The sequence below is a fragment of the Alosa pseudoharengus genome, unplaced genomic scaffold (genome assembly GCF_046254945.1).
Source record: "Alosa pseudoharengus isolate Yale_2024_CS ecotype anadromous, Long Island Sound unplaced genomic scaffold, YU_APseudo_1.1 YU_APseudo_1.1_scf_18, whole genome shotgun sequence".
Taxonomy (NCBI): domain Eukaryota; kingdom Metazoa; phylum Chordata; class Actinopteri; order Clupeiformes; family Clupeidae; genus Alosa; species Alosa pseudoharengus.
Genome location: NW_027468650.1, coordinates 24,345,195 through 24,365,686, shown reverse-complemented (window position 1 = coordinate 24,365,686; position 20,492 = coordinate 24,345,195). Strand labels below are relative to the sequence as shown.

The following is a 20,492-nucleotide window of genomic DNA, read 5'->3' as shown; positions in this document are numbered from 1 at the left end:
CGGTTAATCCAACTCCGACCCCAGACCAGGTATCTTGTGAGGGCCTTTAACCATTATGAGCAGGGCAGGCTCTACCAATCACGTGGTAGGAACAACCCAACAGAAATGGCCTTCCTTCCTGATGGTCCAACACTGCGTCTACGAGTCCAGAGCAATGAAAACCCTAGGAATGGTTACAGGAGGTAATGTGCAGTGTATTTAATGCTTCAACTGCTTCCTTTCTTTTGCTTCTTTTAACATCAGTTCTTATTTGTTTCCTTAACGGACAAATGTGACCAATGATGTACCTGATCTCCGCACCCTCTGGCTCTTTACTGGATATTATCCTATGATTCTGGTTATAATAAAACAAAGCTGACCTGAACTCTGCTTATTTATTGCATAACTGATTACTAAGTATTTCAAATGGCTGTATCCCTTAGGTGTCACTACTGACCATGGAGTTTCCATAAATTAAATGAAGTTTAAGCTTTCAAAGGCTTTCATTTTCAGGCATTTTAATTTCTTTTTCACATAATGTCATTGTCAGACTCATAATTGTGTGCTCTACTTTAGATGTAAAAGCAAGTATCTCCCTCAATTTCTAATATAGAATCTCTAGAAAGGAAATGAGTTGCACAACCCCTTCACCCCACCTTTTGGTTCTGTCACCCATTACTGGTCTTTTACAAATTTGACTAATATCCTGGCTAACTAAATTTCTTGATTCATTTTTAAAGAACATTTGGAACACTGGGCATTTTCACCAAAACTACTAGAAATGCACATATTTATTGTGACGTTACTATTGGCATAAAAATATTAAATAAGACATTCAAGACATCTCATGCCCCGAACGGCGCAAAAAAAGTAAAAATGCTGTGTTGAAGTGTTGCTTTGACATAATGCATGAGATGCTGTGCACATTCTATGACTGATATTGTGAATTATTTGCCGAGAACACCTGGTAATGACAATGGAATGCAGTCCACAATGCATTTTGAAACTTGTCAGGTACGTCCACTAGCACTGGCTCCCTCACTCATGCCTTATGTGCTTTTGTGGGGGAAAAAGATGCGTGTGGGGGTTGAAATGTGCGAGTCCACAAAAGGGGGGAAAGGGGGGGGACACTGAGCATCCTGCATCTGCTGTCTGTAATCCACTACTGTTCTTGTTCTGGACCCCAAAGCTTCAGACGTCATGTGTCTGTTTGTCAATTTTGGATTTTAGGTGCTCCTTGTATGCCAAGATGTCTCTGTTCCATTTGGTGATAGTCTGCTTCTCACACACCCAGATCTCATTAGCCACCTAGAAGAAAAGGATTGGAAGTCAATTAGCCAAAGCGGTTCTAGTTAGCAATACAGATACACATTGAGTCACAAATATCTTATGTGAATTCAGACTAGAACTTAGACTGACAAAGAGAACAGCAGTCATTGACAATTGAAATATGTTAGATAGCCTGTTTTAGTCTTTAACCAGCCAACAGACATCCGACCAAGGCAGCTGTACCTGCTGAATGAGTCGGAAGTCATGGCTGACTAGCATCATGCCGCCCTCAAATTCGTTGATGGCTTCTGCCAGTGCATCGATGGTCTCAATGTCCAGATGATTAGTAGGCTCGTCTAGAAACAGCATATGGGGGTTCTGCCAAGCCAGCCAGGCGAAGCACACACGGCACTTTTGCCCATCCGACAAGTTCCTGATGGGACTCACCTGAAGAGTACGAGGAAGAGAAGGAGGAGATGAAGCTCGAAAATAATAAACGTAAAATGTAGAGTTCCTATATAGACAACATGGATGCGGGTTTATTGGTTATATAATCCCCATTAGATGGGACATTAGTCCCAGCTATTCTTCCTGGGTTCCGACTGTATAACAATATGATATTTAGGTTAAAAGTTCATTACATTAGATTAACAAACATTAGGTTAACAAAAATACATACAGATGACAGGTTCCATCTGCTCACCTGCTGTTTTCCTGTCAGGCCGTAGCGACCGATGATCTTCCTCATCTCTTCCTTCTCTTTGATCTCGGGGTAGCACTTCATCATGTACTCCAGAGGAGTCAGGTCGAGCTCCAGCTGCTCTGTCAGGTGCTGCAGGGGAACACGAGGGTAGAACTATTAGGGCTGTAACGATTTACGATTCGAAACCGAAATCGCTACATTCATATCCACGATACTGTGTCGCGGTGTGAAAAGGCAGAATCGCGACACACCCTTTCTAGTGTTTCACGCAGTGCTTTGCAGCTTATGCGGCCGCAAAAGCAACCCACAACTCCCGCTTTACTTATCGGTAGCCTACGTTGTCCAAAAACAAATAAATAATAATTTCATACCTCTCCTTGCTTTCATTGTAGACTATGTGTGCAACTTTACCAAATAGTATAGAAGTAAACCCCCTCTCCTTGCCCCGCTCTCTCTCGCGCTCCCTCCCTCTCACTCTCCCTCCCTCTCCTGCTCAATGAACACGCGCGACTTAAATAAAACATTCACAATCGTGAAAGCAAGGACGCATAGACGACTAGCTAAATTACTATTAAATCCGCCTAGCATCATTAGCATGCTGCACATATTTGTTTAAAACTCTTGCATTGAAGTTGACTGATCATCTCAATACCAACGTTTCCCAAAAGGGCCTGTCCCAAGGAGAACAAGTATTACCTTGAAACTTAAACACACATGGGGAAACTGAACAGTCAATCAGTAGACTATGATAGGCTAAGCTATATGCTACTTTGTTTACAATATTTCCAGGCTTCAACCAGACAGCTGAATTAAAGAGGTAGAGTTGTAATAAAAAAATAGTAGGCCTAGGCTATAGGCTAATCTGCATAAAGTGTGCCGTCATAAATATCAGTCATTCAGAAAAATATTTTTATATCAGGATATAAAATAATAGATATATTATTGTAATCCTCTGGTGTTCTAAGGGAGGCTATTAAAATGTTATTTAATAAAATGTCTAGCCCCCCCCCCCCAAAAAAAAAAAAAAAAAAAGAAAAATCGAGATTCATATCGAACCGTGGGTCAAAAATCGTGATACAAACCGAATCGTGAGGTTGGTGTATCGTTACAGCCCTAAGAACTATCTCACCTGCCTGCTCAACGTCACTCAGCATTTAGGAGGTTTTTTTTGTTCCTGGAGGACTGTGAGACGCCACAGAAAGGTCTTACCTGGTGATATCTGCCAATCTTTACGTGTGAGTGTTTCCTGATCATACCATCTGTGGGGAGCAACTGGGGAGAAGGAAAAACACACATTAGAAATTAAAGTAAAAAAAGGACAAAGAGTGGTGGAAAAAATAACACCAAAAAGAGGGCTGGATTGGAGTAATCTAATAACATTAACTCAGACCTACCTCTCCCATCAGTAGTTTGAGCAGAGTGGATTTGCCAGCGCCATTTGGACCCACCAGAGCCACTCTGGTGTCCAGATCAATACCAAACTCCAGGGTTTTGTATATACATGGCTGAGAGAGCAATGGAAAAATAATCAGTATTAATTTGAATTAATTTCAAAGCAAAAATTGAAATTTCTGAAGGACGTGTGGATGAGGTAGTGAACTCACCGTGTCCTCTGAGTATCTGAAGCTGACATTCTGGACCATGATGACCGGAGGCGGGATCTTCCCACAGGGAGGAAAGTAGAATGACAGCGTCTGTGGGGTTGGGTGAGGGGACACAACCGGTGAAAATAAGAGAATTATGAGTTTATGAGATGATCTATCTATTAGGGCTGCACGATTATGGCCAAAATGATAATCACGATTATTCTGATCAATATTGAGATCACGATTATTTATCACGATTATTAATTAATTTTAGTGACAAAAATATTGTTTTCCTAAACATCTGGCTCACACAAATTCTTCCCCTCACATTTACTCCCCTAAATTACTGCAAATATAGACTTAACTGCGAATAATAACTAAGGGATAATGTATAGAATGGCGGTCATTATTGGTAAAATAAGTCCCGACAGGGCGAACCGGACCCCGACGCGCAGCGGAGGTCATTATTTTTTTCAGAGGTCCTTTCCCAAGAAATAATGACCGCTAGAACTTTAGGAAATCCCATTCAAGTCAATGGAGCGTTCTACTTGCCTTGTGAAGAGACGTGTAATAAACACAAATAATAATAATAATAATAACGTTTTTTAATTCATTTATAAATGGTGCACTGTCACTTTAATATTCTTTGCCAGCTCCACTCAAATATAGCCTATGGCTAGTGCTGTGCTTTAATGGCTGTTAGCTAGGATGCAATTCATGAAAATTGGGCACTTCTGGATAAGTTTTTGATTTTTGGCGGGGTGTTAGGTATAGGCCTAAGGTTTTCAAAAATCCATGGATACAAGTTGGGGTGGCCCCCCTAGTGGCAGTTATCCATAAAATCCAAAATGGCCCCCGCCGAAAAGAGAAAAGGTTATATCTCAGCTTTCTTTAGTCTTAAATTGTTGTATAATGTATTTTCTCTACTTTGTTTGATACAAGGAATCCAATTTTGATATGTTATTCTTATTTTAAGTCCATTTCCATGTAGTATCATAGTCATATTTAGCTCATAAACTGTCAAAAATTGACAGTGCTGTCACATTGAAATACTCCCCTAGATCCCCTCCCCTAGGTCCCTAGACCCATATTTTTACCTCCAAGGTATGCTTTTCTTTGTTGATTGGACAGGTCACTATCATTATAGTGTCAAAAATCACATGTTGTGACCAAAAGTACCATTGTTGAGGCCTTAAATAAACACAACTTCAGAACTATGCCACAGTGAAAAGTTATTAGGCTTTTCACCATGTTAAGGATCAATATTACATTTTAGTCAAATAACACAAAAAAACAATTCATACTTAAACATCATGTATTTATTCAAAGATTTTTGGTTTCACTCTTCATCATTATTAGTACAGCCTCCCTCACACTTGCACAATGTGTTACAGCAAAGTCCAGCTCGGTGGCAGTTGCCCATACAGGTAAGGTTGCCAACCGTCCTGAATTGTGCGGGACATCCCGTATTTTGGGTGATTTTGATTTTTCCCGTCAGGGACAGCACCACTCCCGATTTTCAATCACAGCTCATCGGCCTTGTTAACTTGTCAATAGTAGGCTACTGTAAACGCACCTGGAACAAAGTGTCCAGTGCCGCCGCAACCACGCGCATCTCGCACTGTGCGCACGGCACCAAGGGACAGAAGGGGCGCCACAATTTAGCCAGAGAAGCTTTACTGCAAACTGCTTTTCACTCTTCTTAGAGAACGATTACAATGTCAAAATGCAGCAACAGCATATTACATAAGGATGATACTTTTTGGGTCCTCTCAGTCTCTCTATTATGCAGTAGATCTAACTTGAACGTTATGCTACTGCAGTGTTTCCCCTACAATGTATTCATCAGCGGTGCAGCGCCGCCCCTGGAATTCAAACGCCACTGCAAAAAAAGTTGCCTAATAAAAAAAAAAATAGACGCAAGTGAACTTCAGGAACAGCTGCCGTTCGTTCAGGTTTCATGTCAACAAATAATAGTAGGCTAACGTTGAAGGCGCAGTCAGGGATTCCACAGGAGATCACGCTTGTTTGTGTTGATGTTTAAGTTTATTAGCAGACGCAATTTTGTGGAAAAAAACGTAGCATACCTTATGTTAACCAAGGAACCAAATTAAAACACGCCAGCGAGATAGCTCGCCCCTACCTTCAGTAACCTATTCCCAGATAAATTCCACGCATTGTTTCGTTTTTGTTTGTGATACAGGCAATGCTTTCAAGCCCTGTGTTGCTAACATACCTAGGCTGTGTAACTAAGGTCTAGCTAGCCTATTAATAATAATAATAATAATCCCAGATAGATTTTCTTCACATTTTTGACCATTTATTTTACCAAATGACATGGGAAACATAATTCATTTCATCCACATATTCTTATGCACCATGCACAACAACGCTACTAAGTTAGCTTAAAGGGACACCAGGCAAGCCTGATGCTTTTTCTCTACGAAACTCCCCCTCACTCGGTCTGAAGCTCTTTTCCTTTTCTTTGCGTCTTCCGTCAAGGGTTTTCGCTGCTTCTTCGCCGGCTCTGCCATTATACACACGTTTGCAACAATCTCTAGCGTTTCGTTAGCCTGCCTCTGTGCTGTAAACTGATCATGCTTCGGTCGGCGGGTAGGATACACCAAACTTGCAAGTGGGATATTCTTTCTACAGGCAGTAGGGGCGGGTGAGAGAGCCTTCATTCGCCCCGTAATGAGTCATTTAACCATATACCGGCTTACGAAGATGATTAATTAACACGAAAACGTTGCCTGGTGTCCCTTTAAAACCGTGATAATCAAGCCAGCGTCACGGGCCGTCACAGCATTAAAGTGACAGGCACTCAATTCGACTTGCACAGCACCAATACAGTGTAATGGCATGAAAGAGAAGTCTATATAGTTTATACAGTGCTGTGCAAAAGTTAAGACACCCATGCTGAAATTGGCTAAAGGGAGGAATAAAAAACATATTTTGCCTTTTGTCTTAATGCCTTAATTAAAAAAAAATAGGACATCAATTATTTTTTAATGCATCATGTATCGTAAATAAATAAATGTTATTATATATAAATGTCTTAACTTATGCACAGCACTGTATCTTCTAAATAGTAATAGTTTGTACAGTGGCCTACAGTGTACAGTTGCTAATACTAATTATTACTAGTGGCTAATGCTAATAATGTAAATGAAAAAGGTGAAAGAAAAACATGAATAATCCTGTTCAAGTACTGCAATAATCATGCTTTGTAAATGCTTGTGTTGATGGTTATGTCATAATTTGTAACTCAATTTTCTTTTCTTTCTTTCACAAAATCCACCAGAAGTCACCATTTAAGGAGTCATTTTTTCAAATTTTTCTCTTTTTTTTTTTTTTTTTTGGGGGGGGTGGGGGGGGGTCTTCCTACGATCAACAGCACCGCTGCTGGAAAAAATTCTAGGGGAAACACTGTACTCGTTTTAATTGGGAACGAGAGGGAGAGAGGGTAGAAGTTTCCAGCTGGCTTGTGATCAAAAGGAAATCATGAGAACAACAAAAACAACGCGAGGAGATTGCGGAATTATCCGGTTCACACTATGCTACTGACCATTTACGAAATGTGAGGGCACTTTGACATAGGCTGCACGCACTGTGATTTGGACTGATAGAATATGAAGAGTGGTCAATTGCCTTTGTGTAATGGAATTGGTGAGTCTAAAAGTCTTCAATAATCCGTTTCCCTTAACCCTTAGAACCCGATTGACGCAAAGTGCGTCAAAAAACACACCCTTTCTTCTCTGTTACATTGCTCCGGAACGGTTCATCGCAGCGAGATGAAACCTTTATTGCACGACAGAGCAGAAGTGGGGCTTTCCAACGAGACTACACACTTGTCTGTACGATCAAGTATGAAAATAAAAAAAAATCATGAAATTAAATCAAATTGCATCATATTTACAGTCTATACTTCTCTGCGTTCACCTGCACACACATTACTCTAGTTTGAATTACTCGCGAACCCGTGATCACATCGATATGGCAAGCATATCAGATGAAAGAGGGGGCACAGGGCTATCCATTGGTACCATGTTTATCAATCCTTCTGGCTTATAAAACCAGACGAAGTGACTGCAAAATAATAACGTCATGTACACAAACCAACGCTGAACACTCATTACTCTCGTTTGAATTACTCGCGGACCCGTGATCGCATAGATATGCCACGCATGTCAGATAAAAGAGGAGACTCAGAGCAATCATTTGATACCAAGTATATCCTTCTGGGTTATAAAACAGACGAAGTGACAGCAAAATAATAACTTCATATAGCTGGACTTACCCCACGTTTTTGTCTGTTCTTGTGGCAAAGCATGTTTATAATCCAATGCTATCATGTGTTTCTCTATGGAAAAGCATGTTCATATTCCGGTTTTGAGATCCTAGCAAATTCCTGCATGGCATCCAATTAAAGGCTCACATTGCATCCCAATTTGTTCAACAAATAAACACCTTTTTTGCCTTTACTTTGTTCATGGCAATGCAGTAAAAAGTTGAGAATTATTATGACTGCATACACACAGGCACGCAGGCTAACACGCAACCTCGGGTCAAGTCAGGTCAGATCAGTTCGTGTCACAGATATGGATCGCAGAAAGGTCATTTTTCATCACTAAATAAAAAAATGGCATTTATTTCCGTAAATCACACAGCAAATATTTCTGTAAATTGCTCAGCCCCAGAGTATCCCTCCAACATGGCAATTATATTGCCCGATTCAGGACAGTCTGCCCTACACACACATGAAATTCGTGTAGAGCTGTGAGCTTGCTGTGGTGAGATACATGTCGAAATATAAGAATTTTTATAATACACTTTTTATATTTAAATTCTTTAAAAATCAAAATAAAATCAATGCTAGTATTAATACATGAAATGATGGCAGATCTGAATAGCCTAGACTCCCCTGAAAAAAACAATATATAATATATGTGTGTGGCACTTACAATGACCAGAATAAATCATTATGAATAAACACTTTCCACTTAGATAGCTAGGTGGCTACCAGATTCATAATTCACTTTTAATTGCAAACAGAAAATATCTAGCTAGCATCATTACATGCTTCTATTTCCACAGGAATGAAGGTTGTTTACACCAACTTAATATACTTATCATTGTGCTATAGGCCTAAATGTGGCACAAACAATGTTAGAGTTTGTGGAATGACCATAGGCTATATTTCCTAGCATGATGCATTACATGATTGTAATGTTCGTAATTTTATGTAATGTCATGTTTATTTTTTGTATTGGTTTGTCTAGTTAAATGTTTTCCCTATTTATTTACGTTATTTTTTTTTTATAGTTTTCATGTTATTCTTAGTCCTTTTTACTGCTTCTAAGTCAGCTGATGTCGTTGACGTTTGTCCATTGGGAGCTTGCTATGGCTAGCTTTTGCCCTAGCTGGGCATCGGACATCCTTCCATCCATCCGTGAGCGGTGCTGCACTTCACTGTCTGGTCGAAGGGATCTCTCGTTCCAGCATTTTTTGTATTTGTTATTTTTTAAATGTATTTGTCATGTCTTGATGTCATGGGCACGCTGGCGACTACGCCGCTCCATCCGGCATCTTTTGTCTTGTTATGTGTCTTGTTTGTGGAGCGCTTTGGGTTGCACTCTGTGCATGTTTAAATGCGCTTTAAAAATAAAACTGACTTGACTTGACTATATTTGAATGGAGCTGGCAAAATATTATGAATACCGTGGAGACAATGCTCTTAAAGTGACAGTACACCATTTGTAATTTTTTTTTTTTTTTTTTTTGGGGGGGGGGGTCCCGCATTTGAAGTGAAGTGTCCCTCATTTGGGGTTGAGGAAGTTGGCAATCCTACATACAGGCAACCACACAGCCACAGTTGAGGAGGAGTGAGCATCACTTGCTGGCATCTTCCAGATCTGTCCAATATGGCACCCAGACTTTGGTTCTGTCATTCCATTCCCAACCCCACTCACTGGGGTCTGGAATCTCTGGAGTTTTGGAGAGGGACTGCTTCCAGACAAAAGCTGCAGTGTGCAGGGCACGCTTTCCATGCTGGAATAAGGCATGATGGGTCGGGGAGATTGAATCCAGGGATTTGATCCTGCACATGCAAGTTCTCAAATGATGGACTGTACTCATGTATAGTAAGAACTGCGGTGTCATGACAGTCAATGAAACCCGGAAGCTTCTTTTCACTCATGGCCTCAAATCCCTGGATTCAATCCCCCCGACCTCTTTGAATAAATACATGATGTTTAAGCAAAGTCCTTTTAGGCAAGTCCCTCCACTTGGCGGCCATATTGCAACGCTTTTTGGGCACTCAAAAGGCATCCATTTCGGCAAAAATGCGCGTGCGCAAGGCTTCACAACACCAATCTTGCTCCAGCGGTGAGATCACAACACATGATTGGCACGATGTATTCACAACACACTACATTATTGGCTCAATGTATTCACAACACAGCACATGATTGGCTCAATGGATTCACATGTCAACATTTTGCCGCGGAAGGGGTGTGATTTGCGTAGACAACTGCCATATTGCCGTTACAAACTAAGCTCATGCATTTCTATGGAGGATTTTTTGAGTAAGTGTCTCCTCATTAGAAAGTCTCTGGTTTAAGTATGAATTGTTTTTTTTGTGTTATTTGACTAAAATGTAATATTGATCCTTAACATGTTGAAAAGCCTAATGTACTGTAACTTTTCACTGTGGCATAGTTCTGAATTTGTGTTTATTTAAGGCCTCAACAATGGTCCTTTTGGTCACAACATGTGATTTTTGACACTATAGTGATAGTGACCTGTCCAATCAACAAAGAAAAAGCATACCTTGGAGGTAAAATATGGGTCTAGGGACCTGAGTAATATTTCAATGTGACTTTTTCAGAGATATTGACAGTTGAGCTAAATATGACCATGATACTAGATTTAACATGGAAATGGACTTAAAATAAGAAGAACATATCAAAATTGGATTCCTTGTATCAAACAAAGTAGAGAAAATACATTATACAACAATTTAAGACTAAAGGAAGCTGAGATATAACCTTTTTTCTTTTTGGCGGGGGCCATTTTGGATTTTATGGATAACTGCCACTAGGGGGGCCACCCCAACTTGTATCCATGGATTTTTGAAAACCTTAGGCCTATACCTAACACCCTGCCAAAAATCAAAAACTTATCCAGAAGTGCCCAATCTTTATGATTCATCGTGCTCTCTCCCTCTTGTGCACGCTCAAATGCGTTCCCAATTAAATGGAGTAACATAACGTAGTTAGATCTGCTGCAATGGAGATATGTATCTCGATGTAACAAGCCGTTTTGACATTGACATTGTAAACGTTCTCTAAGAAGAGTGTGAAGCAGTTTGCAGTAGGGTAGCCTAAAGTTAACCACGTCGTCGTCTATCGCTGGAAAAAAATAGCGATCGGCCTATGATAAACTAATAAATGCTCGGCGGGGACCGGATTAAAGTGCGTGGCGGGCCGCAGTTTGGACATGGTTTAGTCATTCGTTGATATGTAAAACACTGACGTATAGGCTACATTTTCATTATTGTTCACTCGTTTTAAGTAGGCTGTGTCTTGAAACGCTTATGTATTGTAGGTTGCACATGTAGCTTATAAAATACATGAATAAAATTCACGGATCCCGTTGTTAGCTCAACTCTTATTAATTGGCTATATCGAAGGAAGCCATGAGAAACCAAACAAGGACTAAAAGTTAACGTGATTAAAAAAGGCATGTGTGGTTTACGTCATGTGATGTGTTTCATGTAGGTATGAGTTGAGAGCCCTGCTTTGCTTATGTTTTTGGTTAACTTCACTTGCCTGAAATCCGAAGTATTTTCGAACAACGGATGATCCGTATCGAGGGACAAGCTCTGGCCTTCTGCTGTGCCACACATTTGATTTTTGATCGTCATTTTTTGTATAGTCTAACTGGCCTACTAATAGTTAACATAATGCTACTAGTCCACAGTGCATCCAAACTGATCAGTGCATCAGGCTGAGCAGATTGGTAGGCTGCATGCAGGCACATGGTCAGACAGGTTTAAGGAGCACTTGATTTGTTTTGTAGCGGAGCGCTCTATGGGTTGCCAGGTTGGTTCTATGGGTAGAGCACGCATTTTTAATATCGCTCGATCACGCAAATTTGATCGTGGGAAGCCAAAATCGTGATCGTGATTAAAATTCGATTAATTGTGCAGCCCTACTATCTATCTATTTCTTTGTCGATATCATCCCCTGCTTCATTCCTCTTCTTAATAAAAAGGAGACATCAATTATCATCAACAATGACAAGCCAGCTGGAACCTGCCAATCGTTTTCTCTCCCTCTCGTGCGCGCTCAGACGCGTTCATTGTATAGCCTACTTTCTCTAACAAGAGTGAAAAACAGTTTGCAGTACAGCTACTATTTATTGGCTGAATGTTGGTCCCTCCTCTGTCTCTCTTGCCCTATGCACAGTGCGTGATGCGTCTGGTGGTGGTGATCACTGATCAGGCAACTTCTTAAAACTGAAAATTTTCGCTACAAGCTCCTCACGTTCCATCTTCAGCTAACTCCATAGACAATAAAATAAACGATCTTGCTGCTTCAGGTTTTGCGGCCTCCTTACATGACATCAGCCCCCCACAAAGGAAATAGGTAAACAAAATGCGTTAATTGCGTTGCGATTTCGTAACACGTTATGTATTTGTGTTATGTACATGTGTTATGTACTTTTTACTTTACTTTACTGGCTAACTCCCTCCTCTTTCAGTCTATGCTCCCTGCTCTGGCTCCGTTCATTCTTCTAATTCCTTGTGTTTTCTGGTAGACGCTCCGTTCGTGTCCATGGTCTCTCGCGCTGGTTTCACTGCAAACTGCGTGCAGCCAATGGGTGTATGAAACGTCATCACGTAGCATTACGGCACAGTGGTCATGGGAAATGTAGGAAGTACTGCCAGGGGGATATATGACCAAGAACAGAGCCTTTATGTATCATGCATGTAATGCCTCATGCATCACCGGCCAAACTGGCTAGTAAGTTTTTATTAACACCCGCCAAAATGAATTTTAACCCGCATTTGGCGGGTGTTAATTTAGAACCCTGGACACAACATTGAGCATCCTGCAACTGCTATCTGTAATCCATTATGGTTATTGCTCTGGAGTCATATCTCTATAGTTATTTTAGTGAGAAACCACAAACATTTTTGAACTGCTGGTGCCATCTAGAGACAATATGAGAATCTAGTCAGAATGTTCCCTCAGGCTTAAATATATATATTAGGACCTACTGCTGTAAGAGGCTGAGAGCATGTGTACTGTGGCCATGTGCGTCACCATCTAAATGGCAAATATAACTTCATCACAAAACCACTTTTATGAGAGGAGGGCTAAGTCAGTCATGTGTCTCTACAGGACTTTAGCTGTAGTGATAATTCAATTATTATCACTGTTCGGACTTGCATGATATTCTGACGTTATACTCATCTGAAACAACTAGTGGTTAACCGAGCTCTAAGTTGCAGTGGAGGATAAGGAGGAGGAATGTGGAGACATTAGAGTTGTAGAATCACAAACATGCTTGAAAGTGGACAGAGCCTCACCTTGTCATTGACAACTCGCTCAGTCAGGCCAGAGGCGACCATCTTCTGCAGGGTCTTCTCCTTGCTCTGTGCCTGCCTGGCCAGCTTGGCAGAGCCGTGACCAAACCGTGCTATGTAGTTCTACTCAGGACACACAGAAAAAAGAAAATGACTGAAAATGACACTGCCACATGGCTAAAGGCAGAGGTGGGAGTAAGTCACACATGTGCAAGTCACAAGCAAGTCTCAAGTCTTAACCTTCAAGTCTCAAGCAAGTCCAAGTCATTTTTTGTGACAGTCAAGCAAGTCAAGTCAAGTCATAGCTTGGGTCAAGCAAGTCAAGTCAAGTCATAGCCAAATCATACAAATTCATGATGATTTACCCATTTTCCATTTTAAAATATGCTACAATAGGCTAGTTATGAACTGCTGGAGTTTTATTTGTAACAAACAAATAGACATTGCATTCATTCAAGCCACATAGCCTACATCTGAACGAATTATAGAATAAGATGAAATGTATACGAATAAAAATAAATGTATTTCAAGTAGACCTATTATAAAATAGCCAATTATTGTTTCAATATGCCTCAAATATTAGGTAAGCTACATCAAATCATGAAAATATATTCAAACAGTTCAAGTTACACCTGTCCTGACCTGTCACATCTCGAGGGACCCAATAATGTTGAAAAAGTGAACTAATCAATCAATCAAACGCCGCTGCCGCCGATGTCACTGCCAAACTTTGAAAAGCGCGACAGCGCAATGGGTTTTAGGAGGGTTTAGGACCGTCAATGCTATATCATATTATACATAAGCCTAACATGTGAAGTAAGCTACTTTTCTATGCTGATTTCTGGCAGTTAGCTAGGCCTACTTACTGTTGTTAGCCTACTACTAGGCTGTAACGTATGGAACAGGGACGTGTTTAAGAGGGAGGGAGAAAGAGAGGCGCTTACTTTAGGTTACATTGGCAACATTTTCGCTATATATCAAGATTAAACTTAGAATGTTTAGAAATGTTTCACTTTGATATTTCACACATTTTAACATAAGTCTGTCGCGTCACTTGGTAACAATGACAGGTTCGCTCGCGTGACGCATGCAACAGCACCTAAGGAGATTTTCTAAAATCGTAAAGTTAACTCCTTTATATCTATGAAAATTTTTTAAAATCAAGTCATTTCAAGTCATTTGTCTCAAGTCTAAGTCAAGTCTCAAGTCATGAATAGCAAGTCAAAGTCAAGTCGAGTCTTTTATACATGTTGATCAAGCAAGTCTCAAGTCCTAAAAAATGTGACTCGAGTCTGACTCGAGTCAAGTCATGTGACTCGAGTCCCCCTAAAGGTTGGAAGACATTAAAATGTTAAACAAGACTTATTTTTTTTATTTAATGTTTCTCCCACATTGTCTTACAATCTTTTGGCATGTGGCAATGTCATTTTCAGCCACAACAAACTTGGTCAAGAGAAAAAATAAATAAATCAATAAATCAAGAAAAAAACAATAAATCAATATTTGCCAGGGGTATGAATAATTTTTTTCCTAACTGTACAACACTAAATTCATGAAATCAGGTGTGTGACAGGTGTGCTTCTCAGTGTGTCAATGAGATATGGGGGGCAACACCTCGGTGCCTTGTCCAAACGGCTGTATAAGTTGACCAAGTGGTCTACTTGGCATACAGCATGCCGTGTGAATGCCTGCCGACGAGCCAAGGGCTAGTCTTAATCCGTGCCTGGGAACCAGGCCAGGGTGCCAAGTCGACGAGACACGTGTGAAAGGGAAGGGGAAAGGGAGGCTTCTCTGCAGGCGTGCAAGGCTGGGCCGCCTCACCTTCATATGTGAGATCTGGTCCTGCTCCCAGTTGAAGCGCTTCATCTGATTCTCCTCCAGCTCCTCTCTGGTCTTCACATACTGGTCGTAGTTGCCCTGCAATCAGTTAAACATAGGCATGCATGAGACGTCAGCTGACACTGACTGAACATAGCACAGAACTTAGTAACATGTACTTCCCATTTCTTTCCCTTTCTATAATAATCGATACCTAAAGTCTCCTCTGCTTTTTAGCTTGAATGTTATTCCTCATTTTTGTAAATTGCTTTGGTTAAAAGCATATGTCAAATGAATAAATGTAAATGTTAACAAAGTCCCCCAAGCTTGAAGCAGTGCATGTTTGTCTCCATATTCCTTTGTATAAAAGAAATAAGGAGTTAGCCATCATTTAAATTCTAAAGGTTGCCATTATAATCGCTGTTGGTGTTCTAACTCAGTTAATCTTAGACCTGTATCTAGCGCTCTGTCACTTCAAAGACACCAGCAAGGGGACATAATTAGAAACAGCCATAAAGACATCAGATCCTGCCTTCTATGGCTGTGATTAGTGTCCAGTTGGCTTTAGGCCCTAACATCCACTCCTGGTGTATGTCCAGGGGATCTGACAGGAGGGTGCTACCTCAGCTTGCATTAACCCAGCAAGCTTCTGACGCACCAAAACGCATCAGAGAAACTAGACTAGACTAGATACTTGTATGTGTCATGGTCTTAATTGCCTATACAGTGAGTGTTAAAATGAATGATTTTTTTAAGTGTTAATTCTTTTTCTACATGCGTGTCTATGAATGAGAATTTTTTCTCCATTTTATGGAGTATACTTTACTTTTTTTAACTGAGCTATGGTGACCCACATCAGTGAGAATTGGCTGCTCTTTATTACCGTGTAATACTTGAGTTTCCTTTGATGCAGGTGGATGATGTTAGTGCAGACACCGTTCAGGAAGTCTTGTGAGTGTGATATGAGGACCAGGATTCGCTTGAACCTGATAGTTGAAGAAGATGACTTAACACACACCTAACAAACTAAAATGTAAGTATTTTAGAACTATTTAAAAAAAGGTAATAGTTCCTGTTTCTATTTTTGACTACCAACCAAATACATTGGTAACTGCCTTTCAAGACCAGCAAAGAGTTATATGATCATGGAAGAAATGATTCACGTACTCCAAGCAATGAAAGGCAAGTACTCACGACTTGAGCTCTTCCTCAAGCCACACACAGGCATCCAAGTCTAAGTGGTTAGTGGGCTCATCGAGCAGCAACATGAAAGGCTTGATGAACAGAGCTCTAATAGAGACAAAGACAGGGGAGAAGAGAAAATTAACAGGGACAAGAATGCAAGGTTTCACAGCAAATGGTTAATTTAGCCACACACACTAACACACACACACACACACACACATAGCCATATGTAGCCTATCAGTGGTCCAGCATTCTTGGAGTGATAAAATGGCAAAAACATACCAGCTATTGCTACACAGAGAATGCAGGTGGTCCTACTTAGCCTACAGCAATGCACAATGTGGGATACATGAAAACTATGATCACTGTCTTTGCATTCTGTTATACCCTATTTCCAGCTCAAATGTATTTTCTTGCTTCAACTTTGGCAAAAAAAAGTAAATCTGAGGAAAACCGTAAACATATTTTCTGGGCTATATGCATACATCTTAGGCAATATTATAAATCTGGCACAGTCACTCACCGGGCCAGCGCCACGCGCATCCTCCAGCCTCCACTGAAGTCCTTGAGCTTCTTGCGCTGCATGGCCGGGGTGAAGCCCAGGCCGTGCAGGATGCGGGAGGCGCGCACCGCCGCCTTGTCTGCGTCCAGCTCCTCCAGGCGCTCGTACAGCTCCATCAGCTTCTCACACTCAGCTGAGTCACAAACAAGCAGAGGGTATACACAAATATAAGAAACATGATGGTGGGACACTGTTATATCATTGGAAACATGATGGTGGGACACTGTTATATCATTGGAAACATGATGGTGGGACACTGTTATATCATTGGAAACATGATGGTGGGACACTGTTATATCATTGGAAACATGATGGTGGGACACTGTTATATCATTGGAAAGCTTAGGCTCTTTCACGATACTTGCGTGTGAAGTATGGATGTATGTGAAGAATGGACTGGGTGTTTTATTAAAAGGAAACAGAGATGGTTTACTGCACTAAATTGTGCTTTAGTGCTAAGTTGTAAATTATAATGGAACACAGAGCGCCTTTGTGAGCTTAGCTTATACAGAGCTCCCTAGTCTTTACACTGTTCACTGTCTTTTCTTTGATACTCTCCAACATATCTGATTCATAACACATAACTACGATTTGAACGATTGAATGAATGGAACTGGGTTCATAAAAATATAATACAATCATTTCATGCAATTCAACTGCAGAAAATAACAGCAGGGCTAGTTCTTCAGAAACGTTTGTGTGTGTGTGTGTGTGTGTGACGGCCTGTTAGCCCTTCTGCTTGTTGTCTCTTTTGTCTACAGGTGTGTCAGGAGGCCCCAGGAGCTAATGAGCTGATGAGCAGCAACTGTGTGCAGGTGTCCAAATAAAAGGGCTGCTTTCCCTCTCCTTGAGAGGGCCTTTCTTGCTTTGGGTTTTGGACATGCAATACTGCACTCAGACACACTGCAAACATACTCACACTCTTTGTTTGTTTGTTTGTTATTTGGTTAATTTGATTTGGTTAATAAATCCGCAGGTTAGTTAAAATCTAACTTCTCGCTCTTATGTTGTGGCCTTACCCCTATGCCATAACAGTGTGTGTGTGTGTGTGTGTGTGAGAGAGGGAGATCCAGAGAGAAAGTGTGCAGGTGTCCCACTCACCGTCTTCGTGTGCTAGTCGTTCAGCTTCCTTCTCCAGCTTGAGCCTCTCCTCATCCACTTCCATAACACACTGCAGTGCTGTCTTCTCACTGGGCTCCATCTCACGTGTCAGGTGGTAGATGTCAATATGCTCAGGGATGGGGACCTCGCGATGACCAATAGCTGACAACAGCATGGACTTGCCTGTTGGTAAGAAGCCAGAGTGGATTAATGAATAGATGCTGAATAGAGCTGATACATTAAGAAATCATGGTATGTGATGGGAAAGCATTAAAAGAGTAAAATACATCATGCACAAATTCACATGGACTTCTACCATTACAGCTGCAAATGTAAAGGTCAATGGATTATACATTCCAAGTGCTCATTTGCTGAACACAAGCATGAATTGATCTGAAGACCGGCAGCTTCAGGGCTAGACCATTGAACTGTCTAATAACAACTATGTCCATCCATTTCCCCTCATAATAACCACATAAACGTCTATGCCACATACTTCCTGTTAACACTTGGTGTTAAAATGCTTCTTGGGTGGCTGGATCACAAGTGGACAATGCTATCGCTAAATACAAGTGAAGATGCTGTAAGCCACCCAGAGAGGTGTCTGTACCTGTGCCGTTGAGGCCGATGAGTCCATAGCGGCGGCCCGAGTTGAGTTCCAGGCTGGTGTCGCTCAGGAGCTCCTGGCCGTGGAAAGTGAGCGAGAGGCTGCTGATGTGCACATCCGTGCTGTTGGGGTGAGACGCCAGCACCCCAGTCACGGCTCGCGCCTCCATCTTCCGCAGCTCAAACTCATCCAGCTCCTTTGTGAGTGACGCCACGTCTGCAGGAATAAATAAATATAAAGAAAGATTGAAACTGGGGTTGAATGTCAGATGAGCAGCTTCAGGAGACTAAATCATGGGCTGGATTCAAGACAATGTTTGTAAAAGTTAGGTGTGCAGTTGTGGAAAAAATACAAAGTGTTTGTTTTGATTCGAAATTGTACTGCTAGTTTAAACACATATGCAGGCCATCTTACTAGGAAAAAGCTGTATCACAGAGTAATGAAAAAAACTATTCAACTGATTAAAACAAACCCATGTTTCTCAGTGTTTATGCTACAGCTGTATTCAGCATACCGCTGGCATTGTACCCACCTCCATTGACAGTTCCATTTTGCTGGTTCTCTTGATCTCCCTCGCCGTTCACCTCCTCTGTCTTTTTGACACGTTGGCGGGCCTTGGCTGCCTCCTTCTTTTTCGCAGCCTTCTTCTTGGCCAGGTCAGAGGGCATGGCTGCGGAAAAGGACAGCAACCTAAGACAAAATATTGCCCTGTCGGTGACCCCAGAAGTATTGGCTGCTGGCTGCATTATGCAACACTGACTTAGCTTGAATTTATCCTCACACATTTACAGCACGTTATGATGTACATGATTCGTATCAGTAGTAATACATGTGCTCAATTGTGTTCATGTAGGTGACTAAAATGATCACCAACTTTGTTTCAACGTTTCATATTCAACTTACAGATGTCAGGGAAAACTGCAGTTCCGAACAAACATTTGATGAACCAATATGCGATTCTGTCAGCTAAAACAAGACCGGCAAGATGTTATGTAACGCGCTGGGCGCATTGGGAGATTATTCGGAAAAACAGCGCATGGCAGCACTGCGCACTTAGCACAGTGCTTTCGGGACTGTATGCCAAGTCTTGCGACAACTAGGCCGCTAACGTTAGCTATCTGGAATTCGCAAGTTACCATAGGCATAGCGGATAGAGAGCAAGCTAACATTAAATATCATCTGACACTGACAGCCTTAGAGACATGATATGAGATGACTTTCAATTTTAAAAACGCAACTCGGTGACATCTAGCCTTCTGTTTAAGCATGATTACCTGTTCTAACCAAACACCGGTCATTTGCTAACATAGCTATTATTTGCTAATAAGCCAAAGGCAGGTTTAGAAGGTACTAAACAACCTGTAGTAACTTTAGCATTAGCTGACAGGCATAGCCTGCAATGTGTCAATTCTCAATCGCCATGAGTAACGCATTTTCCATTCTGTATTACTGCTGTCGTACTTCTAAGTATTATCACTGCATTAAAATATTAATCGGCTGACATCCACGTTGACTGACATCCACGTTGTGTCCAAGAGCTAGATAAGTTATCTTGTCTTCACACAACATATCCGACAATGTCAGTTTTCCCATGGTCAACATTTGTGGACGATAAATCATTTTAATAACAATGCTAATGCAATTATTTGTAATTATATATACACATGGCTTAGGAGATGTCTTACCTTGGTCACTGTGATCTGGGACACTCTGTACCAAATGTGGCGACAACAACGCGCGTTTCTCTCCTCCACACACCGAGCAGATGATGAGTCGTCATACCATATTTGGTCAAGGGCGGTAAAATTCAGGCTCCGCCCCTCTGGGAGGGCCTAGAAATAGGTCTTGCACCCGTTGGCTTCCCAAAATACTGTAATTTACTTTATTAATTTGTATTTATTTTATTACTTTATACATTTACTTTTTTTTAAATTTATTTTACAGAATAAACAGGCAACACAGAATCATTTAGCACATTTGAGGAGTCATGCAGTTATGCGTCATAATATGTCAAAAACTTTTTTTCAAGGGTCAAACATGATATTTCGAGAGCAAGTTAGTTTACTTGAGTTTACTTCTGATGAAAT

At 41.0% G+C, this 20,492-nt stretch overlaps 1 protein-coding gene across 2 annotated transcripts; it reads right to left on the bottom strand.

The window, feature by feature from the left end:
- Window positions 1–752: 752 nt before the first annotated feature.
- Window positions 753–20,167, bottom strand: abcf2b (ATP-binding cassette, sub-family F (GCN20), member 2b). 2 transcript variants are annotated; one of them, XM_076290680.1, is made up of 15 exons: window positions 20,091–20,167; window positions 18,938–19,095; window positions 18,409–18,621; window positions 17,799–17,981; window positions 16,659–16,830; window positions 16,145–16,240; window positions 15,834–15,936; window positions 14,954–15,049; window positions 13,136–13,255; window positions 3,556–3,645; window positions 3,346–3,456; window positions 3,161–3,223; window positions 1,952–2,080; window positions 1,492–1,695; window positions 753–1,287 (listed from the first exon to the last, which is right to left on the bottom strand). In XM_076290680.1, exons 2-15 carry the CDS (start codon window positions 19,071–19,073, stop codon window positions 1,171–1,173), a joined length of 1,833 nt encoding a protein of 610 aa, XP_076146795.1. In that variant the 5' UTR covers window positions 19,074–19,095; window positions 20,091–20,167; the 3' UTR covers window positions 753–1,170. The 2 variants fall into 2 exon arrangements, with proteins under 2 accessions (XP_076146795.1, XP_076146796.1); XM_076290681.1 differs by having other exon boundaries at window positions 18,938–19,075; window positions 20,091–20,143.
- Window positions 20,168–20,492: the final 325 nt, after the last annotated feature.

Excerpts from the sequence above, each read along its gene's own strand:
- abcf2b (XM_076290680.1), bottom strand. The coding sequence starts at position 19,073 with ATGCCCTCTGACCTGGCCAAGAAGAAGGCTGCGAAAAAGAAGGAGGCA. Across the intron at positions 13,256-14,953 it reads ACCAGATCTCACATATGAAG|AACTACATAGCACGGTTTGG; the intron begins GTGAGGCGGCCC and ends TGTCCTGAGTAG. Across the intron at positions 1,696-1,951 it reads GCCTGACAGGAAAACAGCAG|GTGAGTCCCATCAGGAACTT; the intron begins GTGAGCAGATGG and ends CGTACTCTTCAG.